Here is a 15,450-nt window from a genome sequence, read left to right on the forward strand (position 1 = left end):
CCTCCTCCTCCCCCCACTCACCCTCCTCCAGCTTCCTCCTCCCACTCACCCTCCTCCAGCTTCCTCCCTCCTCCCACTCACCCTCCTCTACTTCCTCCCTCCTCCCACTCACCCTCCTCCAGCTTCCTCCTCCCACTCACCCTCCTCCAGCTTCCTCCCTCCTCCCACTCACCCTCCTCCAGCTTCCTCCTCCCACTCACCCTCCTCTACTTCCTCCTCCCACTCACCCTCCTCCAGTTCCTCCTCCCACCTCACACTCCTTCTATTCCTCCTCCCCACTCACCCTCCTCCAGCTTCCTCCTCCTCCCACTCACCCTCCTCCAGCTTCCTCCTCCCACTCACCCTCCTCCAGCTTCCTCCTCCTCCCACTCACCCTCCTCTACTTCCTCCCTCCTCCCACTCACCCTCCTCCTGCTTCCTCCCTCCTCCCACTCACCCCTCTACGAGTCCTCCTCAGCCACATCCCTGTCCTGTCTCACCCTCTCCAGCCCCCTCTCCCACCTCCCCTCCTCCAGTCTTTCTCCCACTGCATTCCTCCCCACCCTCCTCCTTCCCTCAGGAGCCTCCCTGCCCCATCTCTGTGTCCTTGCCCAGTGCCCCAGTCCCTCCATCACCTCCTCTTCCCTGACTCTCCACGCAGCACCCAGTAGGCACTCAGTAAGGGACCCTACAGTATTGCTTACACAATTGCAATGTTGCCCTGACCTGCTAAGACTTTCTTATGGTTAGGTCCCAGGTGAACAGAGGTTAAAGGGGGCAGGAGGATGCCACATGTGTTGCAGGCATGACCCTGGCACCTCTGAGTCGTGTGCTGTGGGCATGGGTGGATGATGTGAATGAATGCTGGAGTGGGAATAGGGTAGCCCTGCTCAGAGTGCCCTCAGAGTCCCACCATCCGAGCCCAGCCTGCCAAGGACTGCCCTCGTCTGCAAAGGGTCAGGCCTGTGGCATAGATGAGGAGTGGGTGTGGGGGATGGACACGGGGGACGATCTGGAGCCAGGTTTCCGCACGGCCCTTGTCCAGCTCTGGTGGTTGGCAGGTTACTGTGTGTTGAAGGCGCTGTCTGCCGACTTTATTGGCCATTTCTAGGGTGCAGGGCCCTCCCTTACCCATGACAGGCCACTATGCCTGTCATACCAGGAAGTGGCATGTAGCACTGCCCCCGCAAGTGCATTCAATGTGAAGCCCATCCCACTGGCCACACTGCCTGGCTGTGCCCTGGCTGCTGCCCGGCATGTGGCCCTACCTGCTCACTGTCCTTAACCACCTCGCCCTCCGGGATCTGGGGGCCGGCCATCTCCTGCCACCTGCGCTTCACTGCCCTGTAGAGGAACTCCTCTACCTCCCGCTCTGGCAGCACACTGGGGCTCCACAGCAGCTGGTCTTCATTTTCATAGACTGTGGACAGAGGCTGAGAGTCAGGTGTGACAATGGGCACCCACACCGGGGGGGTGGGGCACCAGCGGGGCCGGGGCAGGTGCCTCAGCACCTCCACTGGGTAGAACCAACTCCTGGTCCGTGCGGCTCAACATCACGCTGACCCAAGCTGGCTATGGGCACTGAGAGAAAAGTGGGGGGCAGGGGGGACAAAGCTGGGGTGTGTACCAGCAGACTGAGCACACCAGCGGGTCCCAGGTAGTTCTGGAGGGTTATGAGAACCTGCCCTCAGGGTGTCACCGTCCGAGGCAGTGCCACTCAGGTGCCCGTCTGCGGACAGAGCTTCGGTGCACAGCGAACACAAAGGGACAGCAACAGCGCGTGTCCAGAGCGGTGGGGCTCGCCCACAATCCCAGCCTCAGGGGTGTCGGCCTGAGCATCAGCTCAGAGCCAGTCTACACACAGAATGTTCTAGACAGCCTGAATTACAACAGACCGGGTCTCAAAAAAAGGAAAATGAAACAAAGAAATAAAAACAACACCCAGACCAGAAGTCTATGAACTCAGTGGAAGCAATCATTTAAAGTTCACAGATCTCTGGGAATTCCAGGCCAGTCTGGGTTACAAAGAAAAACTTGGTTTCAAAAAACAAAACCAGTAAACCAAAAGTGAACCACAGCCCTGACGGCTTCACCGAAGAACTCTAACACACACTTCCTGGGACCGGCTCATAGTCTTCCCCAGTCTGAAGAAAGGCAACTTCAACACTTCCACAAGGCAGTGTAACCCCGTGCTAACCCTTGACAGGGGTAAAAGCCTGACTGCAGACCACTGTCTGTGAGCACACACAAGCCCACACAAGGCAGCCTGGGAGCAACAGACTCCCAGCAACTCTGTGGAGGCAGTGGTTGTAGACACGAACAGCGGTCCCCTGCTGTTGCCCAGCAGAGCTGAGCTCACTGGACCCTCACTGTTCACCTACCTGCCTCTCAACCCATCCTTTGCTTGGGCATGCTTCCATTTAGTGCCTGGCTACAGTGTGGCTGGGGACCCGTGGCTGAGCATGTGGCTGAGGTTCACTACACAGGGCCCCCTCAAACATAGGCTGGTGTGTCTTGTGCTGGGTCACCAGCTGTGCAGCATTAATGGGAGACAAGTTGGGGTATGTGAAGGTCACACCTGGCCCCCAGTCCCTGACTCACACTGCTTCCTGTCCACCATGAGGCAACCTCTTCTGCCACATGCTCCCCATGCCATATTCTTTTGCCTGGGCACATGGTGCTCAACAACCAGGGACCGACCCTCTGAAACTGTGAGCCAAAATAGATTTTGTATGTGTGTGTGATTTTGCGTGCGTGTGCACATGCACACGCACAGAAAGAAAAAGAAAGAGAGAGAGAGTCTAAATGAACCACCCTGCTGCTTCTCCCAGGCATCTGGTCTCAGCAGCAGCAATGTAGCGAACCCCACACTGTTGATCTGACCCCCACCCCAGGGCACTGCTCCACTAGTCTCCAGGAAGCATGCAACAGCCTGCCTGAATGACACCACTCCAGCTCCACAGGCGCTCAGAGGCAACTGCAGACAGACCAAAAGCACCAAGGACAGGCACAGGACACAACAGTCGCCAGGAGGGAGGAGCCTCGCCTCCCTGCCACACACACACTTGTTCGGAAGGACCGGGAAGCGCAGCAAGCGTCGTCTGCAGCTTAGAGAGCATAGCGGTAAGAAGCCCATGAGCAGCAGTGGGGACAGCCCTGTGCGTCAGGGCTGCTCCAGAACGCAGGCTGGCCCAACAGCCGGGACCCACACCTGCCTGACCCAGAGCACACACCGGACACCCCACAACACAACTCATTCTCCAGCAACCGAGGTCAGCAGCTGGACAGAGAGGGGCTCTTCGTTAGCTGAGGCGTCGGCCCTGAACACTGTCTCTGAGCATGAACAAGTGAGGACAGGCTCCATGGTCACCTTGAATGGACCCACAAGTATAGTGAACAAGACAGAGAAACGAGAGCTCAGCAAGTGAAGGTGCTTGCAGCCAAGCCTGACACTGAAGTCTGAGCCGTGGAACCCATGTGGTACCACAATCCTGCAGGTAGTCCTTCGACCCCCACAGCATGCACGCATGCGTACACACACACACACACACACACACACACACACACACACACACTCAATGTAGATATAACATGTATATAAAAACCTAAAAAGGGTTGGCAATTTAGTTCAGTGGTAGAGTGCTTGCCTAGCAAGCAGAAGACCCTGGGTTTGATCCTCAGCTCAAAAAAAAAGAAAAACGTAAAGAAAGAAGCTAATCTGTCCCCAGAGAATGACATAAAATATACACAACCACCCACAAAGCATTGGCCAGGTACTGCACAAATGGACAGACTGAGGCCATCTTGACAGCCGGAGAGCAAGCCACGAGCTGGGGACTACCAGGAACAGAAGCAACCGGCTGTGTCCTGAACATGCAAATAGCTCCTACAAACCATAGGGCGCAGTACAAAGGGTCAGGTGCACAGCGCAGGGTGCAGGGCACCTGCAATGCCTGCACACTGGGGAGCTCTCCACCCAAGAGATGAGTGCGCAACTGAGGGACCACCTGGCGTGCAGTAGCAAGCAGCACACTGCGTGGCAGTCCTCAGGCGTAGAACAGAGCAAGGCCACAGGGAGGCGCTGCTACCAGAGGCCCGCAGAGGAGGAACTTGAATGACAGCCAGGGTTGGGCGGACAACAGGGCTGGGCTCCAGGATACAGCGGGGAACCGGCAGGTGCTGTGCTGTTGCCTAAGTGTCTCTATGCCCCACCCTGGGTGTCCCTGAGCCTGTGGCTAAGCGGGCACACTGCACAGCCCGCACCCCAGCAGTCCTGGCCCGGCACACAGGGGACAAGAAGTCCAGACAGGAAGTGACCTCCCAGATCAAGAACACTTAGGGAACACAGGAGCAGCTAGCACACGGTACAGGGGAGGCCCAGAGGAGACACTAGACCCATTCAGGAAAGGGGGCTGACGGCCCTGCTGGTAGAGACAGAGGGTGGTGGGGACCATGGCCTGGGCTACTGCTAAGGACGGTGAGCTCCACCTGCAGACAGCAAGCAGAGGCCTCTGAGAACCACTTACTCTTGTCACAGTGTCTGCTCAGGTGCAGGATGTTGAGGTCAGCTTGGAACTGAGGCCCCACCATGATCTCCTGCAGAGGCAAGGACCAGGGACAAGGACAGGAAGTGAATGGCAGGCATGAAGATGGGACCCCCACAGGCACCGTGGGCTCCAAGCAGAGCCTGCTGCCCAGAGCTGTCGCCTGCCTGCCAGTGCCCACTCCTGCACTCCAGTGGGTGAGACACAACACCCTGCTGCCTGGCCCTGCAGACCCCTGCAGGGTGCCGGGTCACATCACATGCTGGTCAGCCACCCACAAGCAGCAGAAACACAACCCAGGTCCAGACACAGTGGGCCCCATCCACCCTGAGCCACAGGGCCATCCTGCCTCTGAGGGGGGCCCGAAGCCTGTGGGCTCCTGGAGGCACCCTGGGTAATCGCGCAGCTCCGCACCTTCTTACACTTGTTGGAAGGAAGCGCGTCCTCCTCAGTGTCGGAGGAGGCCGAGGAGCCTGGGCTGTTATCACCCGCCAAGAACTGAGCTGGAGAGAGAGAGGCAGTGAGGGACACCCACCAGGGGACGGCCGGCCCCTCCAGGGCCTCAGTGGCAGCCTGGAGCCACCGTCCCTGGACTGCCAGGCACAGATGCATTTCTGTCTCACTCAGTTCAAACCCACTGCATGGCAGCTCACAGGACCCCACCCCCACCCAGGGCCACCGTGCCATCCCCCTGCAAAGCCCCCAAGCCCAGGCCAGGTGTGCACACCTATGTGGCACACAGCTATGATGGAGGAAGGGCCCGTGACACCTACACCCGCTCTGATGATGAAAGAGGTCCGAGGCCTCGTGGGAGGTGACAGATGGGGTGAGGTCATCAGCAGAGGACTGCGTCTCTTCCCCTTCTTCCCCAGAAAGCAAGTCCTTGGCTATCTGCTCCTTTGAACGGGACAGTAAACAAAGTGTGGCAATTACTGCACCAGCACAGAAGGCCAAGCCTGCTGGACAAAGGGAAGGAGATGGCTGGCTCAAGCCGTCGTCTGTGTTGGACTGAGATGCAGACTCCACATGCCCTCTGGGGCTCCAGCTCATTTCCCAAGACGGCACCCATCACCTGGGACCAGAAGGCTGTCAGCCCAACCCCAGGGCAGGGTCACCGTGGTTGTACCAGTGAGCAGCCCTGAGCAACTATCTATCACACCTGCTGACCGAGTAGCTCCCCTGTCCTGGGCCTGGCATCCCTCCTGCTCACCTCCCACTCAGGGCAGCCAGGCGCCTCCCTGGGGCCCTTTCAGGGAGACTCCCACTCACCTTGTCCAAGGTCATGTCTGGGAGGGTTGGGGCTGCGTCTCCGCCCTCGCTCTCCTGCTCAGAGATGGGGTCTGACGACTCGTACCCATACAACGCAAGCAGCTCATCCAGGGGCATGTCACTGCTCTGGGAAGGAGGACAGGGCACATCGGGGTCGGTGAAGCCCAGGGTTGTGCCCGAGTCCCACTGACCCCTTGATGCTCCTCAGCAAGTCCCCATGGGCCAGTCCGCCTGCATTAGGACCTCCCAGGAGATAAGCAGGGCAGAGACACAGCAGGCTTAAGCACCAGCCAAGGCTTTGGGGGACAGAGCAGACTGAGGCCGGCAGGCCTGCACGGCAATATGCAAACCATATGTGCACAGCTGGACCACATGGAGACCAAGGGGAGCTACTGGACACAGACTGGTGAGTCAACACACCTGGGCGATGAAGTCCTTGTCCGGCTCCTCCTCCGGCTGGTCAGGGCACTGCGGGGCCTCGGCACAACCCTCTCGGAGGCTGTAGCTCTGTGAGAGGAGCTGAGCGAGGTTGAACTGACGGTCTGCAGAGCCCATGGATACCACTGTGGAAGAGTTCAGTGGACAGGCGGAGTGTGGGGACTCAAGGGGTCTGGAGGGACAGACTGGGCAGGAGCAGATGGGTCTGGAAGGGCACTGGGGCCAGAAGCGGGGAGGCATCAGTCAGACGACAGTGGAGGGCAAAGGAGGGGTCCCAGGTCCAGCCCCACAGCCACAGCCCTGGCTCCCAATACACACTCGGGGCCACACAGGCAACACCACGCAAGTCCCTGTAGGAGCGCCAAGTTCTGCCATCTGCAGGGCCACATCCATGGGATGCTTGTGGTGGCAGAAACCTGCGCCACTTCACCCTCATGGGCCCACAGCAGATGACCAGCAGACCGCTAGAGACCAGGCATGCAGCCACCTCAAGGAGGGTCCTCTGGCCGTTCTTAGTTAGCTAGTCACTGTCCCATAGCTCCAAGGACAGGGAGTGTCCCGACCATTGTGCACACCTCCACCTGATGGGGGACACTGAGCCTCCCTGGACTCTCACCCATGCCTGCTCGGTCACGCCGAGCAAGGGTTCTGTCTGTGGAGTCTGGGGCAGAAAGGGTGAGGATGGTACCTGCCGTGGTCTGCAAGCTGGGCTCCCGAGGGCACAGGCTATGTGCAAGGCAGGAGGCCACTCGAGGACTCTGCCTCTCCAGCGAGGAGGCCTGCAAAGAAAGGAAGGTGGCGCTGGCCCAGGAGCCAGAACCCACCAGCAGACCTCACGTCGCTCCTGGGTAACCTTGAGGACTGCAGGGGAAGCAGCCCGGGGACATCCAATCACAGCTCCAGGGTGGAGGGACCTTGAAGACATGGCACTTGTGACAGAGACAGACACAGGAGACACTTGTAACACTCCGGACAAAGCAGAGTGGAACTGGACTCAAGCGTCCCCGTGGCTGGGGTGAGCACGGGTCTAGAAATGGAAGTGGCAGCTGTGCGGGCCCCACTGTACTGAAAAGAGGTGACTCCAGTGTAAGGGTAGCAAACTGAGGACCAAGGCACGTCCCCACTCCATCAACACCGGCCCAGGCTCCAGTGTCACTGCAAGAGAATGAGTGGGAGAGGACAGACACCTCCTCCAGCTGGTGACACTGAGGTAGTCTGGAAGGGCTAAACGCCATCTTGGGTCCCATTCTCCAGCAATGGACATTCCCCTAAACTAAGGAAACAACCCCACTCACGCAGCTGGAACGTAGACAGCACATGCCCCCTAAGAACACGGCCATGCTGACAGAGAAGCGACTGGTATGAGATAAGGGATAGCCATGTTCCTGACCAAGCGCCCCACACTGGAAGACGGAGACCCTCTGAAGTGACCTAGAAAGCGCACGCCACCTGAGCTCTAGAAACTGACAAGCCAGTTCCAAACAGCATACGCGGAAACTGGACAGACCCACAAGAGCCACAGCCCATCCTGCAATGAGATACTCCCAATTTCAGAAATGACTAGAGTCACAAACATCTCAGCCTGGTGGTGTGGGCCCACAGAAAGACACGGGTCAGAGGCACACAACTGGAACCTCAGAGACAAACTCCTCGATGGCCTGGACACACATGTCTAATACACACAACCAAACAGACTGGCACTCATGTGCCGGGACTCACAGGATGGGGAGGAAACACCAGCAAAGCACACATCTGGAAAGTACACATCGTCTGGAAAGCAGTGTGTGCATGTGGAGACCATTTACTGAGAGAAGATAAGTCAGCGGTCCAGCTTGCAAATGTCTTGGGCCCCAAGCACATCTCTCCAAAGACATGAATAACACGAAGACGCCAAGGTCCTATCAGAACAGAGGCACACTGCATGAGTGCCCAGAGTGGGGAAGGGCATTCGAGCCCATGCAGCACCAGATGGCCTGGAGGCACCCCCAAAGTCACACTGCCGTGAGACCGGCACCTCTGCTCCAGGAGAACTACACAGGAGAACCATTCACCTCAATCACGAGTGGGAGAACATGTCTACCCCCTGAACAACAGATGAGCAAAAAGAACTCCAGAGTATCACACAGCCAGGAACAAGAGTGAGGGTCTCACACATGCCACCAAAACAAGCACTGCGAAGAAACGGCCACACATGTGGCGGCACTATGATGGGAAAGTCCACCAGGGGGGAGTCCAGAGACAGGAAGTGGGTTTGTACTGGCTGAGTGCTGGGAAGGGGACAGAGGGACTGCTCGTGGGAACAGGGCTTCCTTTAGAGGTAACAGAATGCGCTCAAATCGATTGTGCTGGCAGTTACACAACCCTAAAAATACCAGAAGCCACCGAAGTGTACACACTAAAAGCGAGATAGACAGGGCGCACCTCTGCAAAGCTGCTGCCAAAATACAATAATAACAGTTAATAGTAACAGTAATGTGGGGCAGGAGAGAAGGCTCAGTGGCTAAGAGCACTGGGATACAATTCCCAGCACAGGGCAGCTCACAACTATGTACCTCCAGTTCCAGATCCTGCGCCCCCTTCTGGCAAAACACCCCTACACAAGAAATAAAAGTTAGAATGACAAAGTTTGAAACTTAAAACACTGTGGCACTAGGTTCTCAGAGAACCTCAGAGGTGAAGCACTTATCTGTCCCAGAAGAGAAACAAGGAAACTCCAGCCCAGAGCAGTCAAGTTAGTACTCAAACCATACCAAGCAAGACTCCAAAAGACCCTCAGCCGGGACCCTCCACTGCACCCTGACATGCAAGGGGATGGTGGGAGGTGCAGGGCTGCATCCTCCTGGAAAGATGTGCTAGGAAGCCCCCAAGGTTCTAGTTCAGGAGTGACCACAACCCAACCAGCTTTTGAGGGGGCCCTCCCCTTGGGGGGCTGAGGGCTAAGAAAGCTAGAGCAGAGTAGGATGAGGGGGGCCCACCTGGGACAGCCACAGGGGCTGGAGGCAGGGAAGGAACATAGACAGCACTCAGGCAGGCTGGCAGGCATCTTTGTACCTGGTGTGGTGAGGCGAGGCGTCCTAACCTTCTTGGAACACAGGCTACAACCAGACCCACAGGCCAATGGGAAGGTATAGGGAGGGTGCCCCAGTGTCCTTGGAACCATGCCCAGGGACTGGCCCTCCGTCCCTGCAGTCAGGAGCCCTAACCAGTAACAGGGAACACACCAAAGGGCACCACAACTGTACGACAGGTTAGCAACAGTCCACAGCCTCATTATCCAGAGTGTGAAGAACCTCCTGCTTCACGTCACGGTCAGGGCTCCTGGGTGCGGTCGGATCTAAACAGAGGCTCAGGCAGAGAGGAGCTGGGAACAGAACAGTGGGAGACACAGCCACCCGGGGCCAAGCTCATCTCCAGGTGACCCTCCAAGTCCCCAAGGCTGACTGACCAAGGCATACATATAGACACGGTCACTGGAAACCAGGCACATCACTTTAATGCCACTTTAAAGGGTGGATTCCAAGGCCCTATTTCCCCACATCAGGAAATACAAAGGCCAACAGAGCCCCTCAGATCTCCGTGGGGAGAGGAATGGTAGGCGGCTTCCTAAGACGGTCCAGGTTAACACACCAGAGGCTGGTCCCCAAGAAAGAGGCCAGAGGCAAGCGGATCCCCCAGCCATGTCTCTGAGAACAGAAGTTACAAGTGGGTTGGCATGGACGCCATCACCCTGACTTCTTAGGAGGCCAGACACAGTGCAGGGAGATGGAGGGCACCCGGGATCCAGCCAGACTGTAGAGGGACAGGTACTAACTAGCTTTGGAGGCCGGGTCCCAGCATTCCACCTAGCTTTTTGAAGCACGAGGGAGCCTCATGCATGTGTGGCAGCCCACAGCCCAACAGGAGAGGAGCCTCAGCATTAACTCCAAGCCCAGTTACCTACAAATGGCAACCCACAAGAGGCCGAGTGAACGCCAAGAATTATGAGAGGTCAGAACAAATGAATACTGAGGAGTCAAAGACCAAGACGCATGGAGTCAAAGACCAAGACGCATGAGCGATGACCCACATCCACACCAGACAAGGGCCCCCGAGTCCGTGCCCCAGCCTCACCCCTCCGCTGTGGCGGCTAGGACATCCCGAGAGACGGGTTCAGCCTGTCTCCACCCACATGGGGCTAGGACACGGGACAACAGATAGATGGGGGCTAAGGCACAGGAATGAAGAAAACAAGGAGGCGGCTGGGCAGCTGAGGTCAGAGAGGCGCCCCCGGGCCAGAGGAGGTGGGACAACAACTGGCAGGCAGCTCCATGGGAATTCAGAGCACTAGGCAGGAACCCAGGGGGTAGGTGGTCTCGTGAGGACCGCAAAGGGTAGGCACAGTGAAAAGATGGAGCTTATACTAAGAGTGGACAAGCCACCGGGGCTCCCACCGCTCAGAGAGATGGCGGTCTCTGGGTTCTACCCTCCACTGACACACACTCACACACACACACACCCTCCACTGACACACACACACACACACACACACCCTCCAGTGACACACACACACCCTCCACTGACACACACACTGACACACACACACACACACACACACACCCTCCACTGACACACACATACACCCTCCACTGACACACACACTGACACACACCCTCCACTGACACACACACTGACACACACCCTCCAGTGACACACACACACACCCTCCAGTGACACACACACACACACTCACACACACACACCACACACACACACACACACACCCTCCACTGACACACACACACACACACACACACACACACCCCAAGCAGCTGACAGAGGACTTCTGGATGACCACGTCCACTTTTATGACTTAAAAACATATGGACACCGCCACATGAGAAGAAGACGCGTCAGGATTCCACTGGCCCTCTCAGCTACATAGGAAGACACCACTGAGATGAAGAAACTGAGGCCGACCCCTTCAGAACCCTACACCCCAGGACTGGACGTAAGCAGTCTGAGAAGTCTCCACCGCCCAAGCCACCCAGGGCAGCGCAGCCTCCTGGGGCCCAAGAGCACCCACCACTCGGCCACCATGCCCCGAAGGTTGACCTGCCTTTTCTTCATAAGGACTCAGTTTCCCCAAAGCCCCCCTAAAGAAGGAACTAAGCCCGTAAGAAACCTCCGGATCAACCAGCCAGAGAGGTCCAACGGGGGCCCCAGAGCCCGGCCCTGGGGCCCACGCGCGGGCCTGGTGCTACCCAAGCGGCCCCACTCGCGCACCGTGCAGAGTTCCAGTCCCGGAGTGGAGGGTTTGCGGCGCCTCGATGGGGGCCGGCCCCGGGGTGCAGCGGCCGCGGCCCGGGGTGCAGGTCAGCTCTGGGCTGCGCCCCGCAGCCCCGCGCTCGCGGGGAGGCCCGCGCCCTGGCTCCCGCAGCCAGACGAACTCCACGCGCGAAACTTTGCGCTCGCGGCGCGCCGCCGACTCCGCGCCGTGCTCACCCGCGGCGCGCCGGGCTGCGGTCCCCGCGGCGCCGTCCCGGCCGCCAGCGCCGCCCACCCACCCCGTCCGCAGCGCCCTCCCGCCGCGCGGCCCCGGGTCTCGGCCCGGCACCCGGCCGCCCGCGCCTCGCGCCCCTCCCCCCGCCCGCGCATGCGCACCGTGGCAGAGATGGGGGGTGCCGGCGGGCGCCCACGGGGCTCACGCTCCGGCCCCGGGGACGAAGGGGAGGCTCGGGGCGCTCGGGCAGGGAGCGCACGGGCCGGCCCAGGTCGCCCCGGGGCAGCGTGTGGGAGGGGCCGCTGCCCAGCCGCTCACTCACCTCCGCCATGGCCGAGCGTGCGCGCGGGAGGCGGCGGCCGCGCGGGTCCCCGGATGCGGTGCCGCGCGCTTATTGGCGGAGGCGCCGGGGGGCGGGGTGGGGCGGGCCGCAGGAGGCGCGTAGTAGGTGCGCTGGGGCGGAGCGGAGGTCTAGAACCCCAGCCCCGCGTGCCCCGCCCGGGCATCAGCCAGCCAGCTGATTCCCGTGTGGGCGCCCAGCCCCGGAGCGGGGACTGTCCACAGGTGAGGGAGGTGGCACCGAGGGGGCGTCACTCCAGAGGTGTAGGGAGAGGTCCAGAGGTGGGAGGGACAGTCTGCAAAAGAAGGGGTCCCACGGGCGAGGCGCCAGGCTATCAGTGAGGAGGGGCTGACCTGTCAGTGAAGTGGATGGTCTGGAGGAGAGGGCGATGGTCCAAGGCAATGGGGACTGGCCTAGAGGTGAGCGGGGCTAGTCCGGAGATGAAGGGTTCAGTCCACAGCTGTGTGTTGAGGGGTAGTCCTGAAGTGAGGGGATGGTCTAGAAGTGAGGGGGGTGGTCCTGAGGTGAGGGAGGAGGCCAGGAGGGACAGAGAGCAGAAGCACCTGGAAGCCTCAGGAACAGGTGCACAGACCTGGGCTTGCTGACTCACCACGGGGAAAGACAGAGTGGAAGACACTTGGTGACACTCAGGTAGGCAGACCTGGGTTTGCAGAGGCGAAGAAGGCCTCTGGTCTACACAAGTCACCCGATGACCCTTCCCATTGGGTCCAGGAGCAACTGAGCTGGGAGGTGAAGGCACCACTGGAATGCTGGTAGAAAAAGGCTGTGCCCTGCCCCTGAGGGTTTGCCAACCCAAGACCGAAGGTCTGCCTCCTGCCCCAGAGCCAGTGCCCCACTCCTCCACTCCTTAGTTCATGACCATCACATCTGCTGAGCCCCATGGTCAAGATTCCTTAGGACAAGCCAAAAAAAAAAGGTGGTGGGTTCATTCACTCCACCAACTAACACGTGTACTGTACATCTGCCCATTGGACGCTAAATCCAGAAGTCCAGTGAGGCTTTGAGACACTCAACAGACACCAATGAAGCTGAGGAGAAAGGCTGAGCCGGTCTAGAGAGCTGTGACAGGGATCACTAGAAAAAGACATGCATGGATGCTCACACTTGTAACTCCAGTGCCTTGGACACTGAGACCTGAGGGTTCCTATCAGTTTGAGGCCAGCGTGGGCTATGGAGTGAGACCCTGCCTCAAGAAACCAAATAAAATCTGGGTATAGTGATGCACACCCTTATTCCCAGCATTCAAGAGTCAGGCAGGCGGATCTCTGTGAGTTCAAGGCCAGCCTGGTCTACATGATGAGTTCCAGACCAGCCAGCACTGCATAGAGACACCCTATATCAAAACAAACAGACCTACAAACAAAAAATCAAATTAATTGATCGCCAGAGGTTAGACAATTGGAAAAGTGGATGAAGAGAAAGACTCTTCCAGATGGGAACTTCCTTCCCTGGATGGTTGTCGTGGAGAACGGAGGTACCCTTTGGCCAGGTGGCAAACACGAACATTCTAGTGATGGCAGGTGGTGCTAGACCAGCATCTCTCCAGACCAGAGTGCAGAAACTGTTGACAGAGGCGTGGGCTCCAGACAAAGCCTTAAAAGGAACATTCTGTTAAACGGTAGGGACTGTATTCTTCAGAACTTCCAAAGCTAGAAGAGGGAGGGCTGTAGCAATCTTCCAGTTCTGTCAACAACATGCAACACTTGAGACTGAATGACGCAGAAGGCAAGGGAAATACCACATAGGACTCGAAGACTTGATTGATTGAACTGGAGTCCAGATGTAAAGAGTTGGGTCAGTGCTGAGTTTCCCGAAATTGTTATCTTAAGGATCTGCAAGAGAATGTCCTTGTTTGAAAATTCACAGTAAAGCCAGGTGGTAGCTCAGACCTGTAATCCCACCATTGACTAGGCTGAGGCAGGGGTTGCTGTAAGATCAAGGCCAGTCTGAGCTACAGAGTGACTTCACCATGGAATATAGACTGAAACATTGCCCAGAGGGACCGGGGAGCAGCTCGGCAGCCCATTGCCACTTAAAAGCACTGGCCACTCTTATAGAGGACCCAAGTTCCATCCCTAGTACCCACATAGCAACTCACAGCTACCTGTAACTCCAGATCCAGGGAATCCATTGTCACCTTCTGGCTTTCAAGGGTACCTGCATGAATGTGGTACACATACATACACTCAAACGCATACACAGAAAATAAAAAAATAAATCTGAAAAAAAAAAAAAAACCAGGATGGAGAGATGCAGAGGACACAGGGTTGGTTCCCAGTACACACATGGCAGTCCCCAACCATCTGTAACTCCAAGGGCTTTGTCACCGTGGCACCTTCCACACAGTCCCACCCCCTTCACCCCCTGGCCCAGTACCATGTGAACTTCCCTAGTCACCAACAAGCATCTGTTCACCCTTAGGGTTCCTACAACAGACTGAAGTGTGATTCCCCAAAGCCGAACTTGGCAAGCCAGTGAGTTTATTGGATTTACAGAGAGTTGTGCACGACCCCAAAGCAGCTGGACCACCAACACGCCTCACCCAGGAATGGACAATAATGTCCCCATAGCTCTGTAGATGGGGTTCTCCTTTCAGACACCCCTCCACACTGTGAACTCTGTCATCTCCTGAGGCAGACTGGGATCGCATGCTGCTGGGAGGGTGGTGTCGGAAGGAAAGGTGTCTCGGATGAGGGCTAATGACCGTTCTCAGCCCCTTCTGTGAAGGACCATCAACAGGACAAGTAGTCATGACTGCCTGCCTTGATGAAGGTAGTAATGGCTGTTAGGCTCAGAAGAAGGACAGCATTCCACAACACGCAGGCGGACCCCAATGGTGACCTCAGTGTCTTCCTGCCCATAATGTCTCAAAGCCCATTATGGCAAAAGTCATAGTCTCAAAGATTTTAAATAACAGACTGAAGGACTACCTTCATGTGTCAAGACTGCTCCAAAAGAACACCACAGCCAAGATGGAAGATGTGCACATCTTTGCTGCTTGGGAGCCAGAGGCAGGAAGATCACTTGAGCCCAAGAGTTTGGGGACAATGTGGTGGTGTAGCAGGACCTCTTAGTTACTTTTAAATTGCCATGACAAAACACCACGACCACGGCACCTTGCAGAAAAAAAGTGTTTAAATTGGGGCTTACAGTTCAGAGAGTGAGTCCATGATCATCATGGGCAGGGAGGGGGCGGGCAAGCAGGCAAGGTGCTAGAGCAGTACTGAGAACTTACATCTGAACCACAAGCCCAAGGCAGAGAGAGAGAGAGAGAGAGAGAGAGAGAGAGAGAGGGAACTAGGGATAGTGTGGGTGTTTGAAACCCCCAAACTAGTGACACACCTCCTCCAACAAGGCCACACCTTCTAGTCCTTTCCAAA

General features: G+C 57.5%; 1 protein-coding gene across 4 annotated transcripts; it reads right to left on the reverse strand.

The window, feature by feature from the left end:
- Positions 1–1,144: 1,144 nt before the first annotated feature.
- LOC118572004 (mesoderm induction early response protein 2-like) lies at positions 1,145–12,081 on the reverse strand. Of its 4 annotated transcripts, none has more exons than XM_036171401.1 (8): positions 12,032–12,081; positions 6,919–7,009; positions 6,213–6,355; positions 5,793–5,918; positions 5,297–5,420; positions 4,938–5,026; positions 4,506–4,575; positions 1,145–1,399 (listed from the first exon to the last, which is right to left on the reverse strand). In XM_036171401.1, exons 1-8 carry the CDS (start codon positions 12,038–12,040, stop codon positions 1,176–1,178), a joined length of 876 nt encoding a protein of 291 aa, XP_036027294.1. In that variant the 5' UTR covers positions 12,041–12,081; the 3' UTR covers positions 1,145–1,175. The 4 variants fall into 4 exon arrangements, with proteins under 4 accessions (XP_036027294.1, XP_036027296.1, XP_036027297.1 ...); XM_036171403.1 differs by lacking the exon at positions 12,032–12,081 and adding an exon at positions 11,871–12,021; XM_036171404.1 differs by lacking the exon at positions 12,032–12,081 and adding an exon at positions 11,493–11,565.
- Between the last annotated feature and the right edge of the window lie 3,369 nt (positions 12,082–15,450).

The sequence above is a fragment of the Onychomys torridus genome, chromosome 21, assembly GCF_903995425.1.
Source record: "Onychomys torridus chromosome 21, mOncTor1.1, whole genome shotgun sequence".
NCBI lineage: Eukaryota > Metazoa > Chordata > Mammalia > Rodentia > Cricetidae > Onychomys > Onychomys torridus.

What these genes read in the sequence shown, in the direction of transcription:
- LOC118572004 (XM_036171401.1), bottom strand. An exon ending in CTTCCAACAAGTGTAAGAAG is followed by an intron (nt 4,576 to 4,937) that starts GTGCGGAGCTGC and finishes TTGCCTCTGCAG; the next exon opens with GAGATCATGGTGGGGCCTCA. An exon ending in GAGCAGACACTGTGACAAGA is followed by an intron (nt 1,400 to 4,505) that starts GTAAGTGGTTCT and finishes CTCTGTCCACAG; the next exon opens with TCTATGAAAATGAAGACCAG.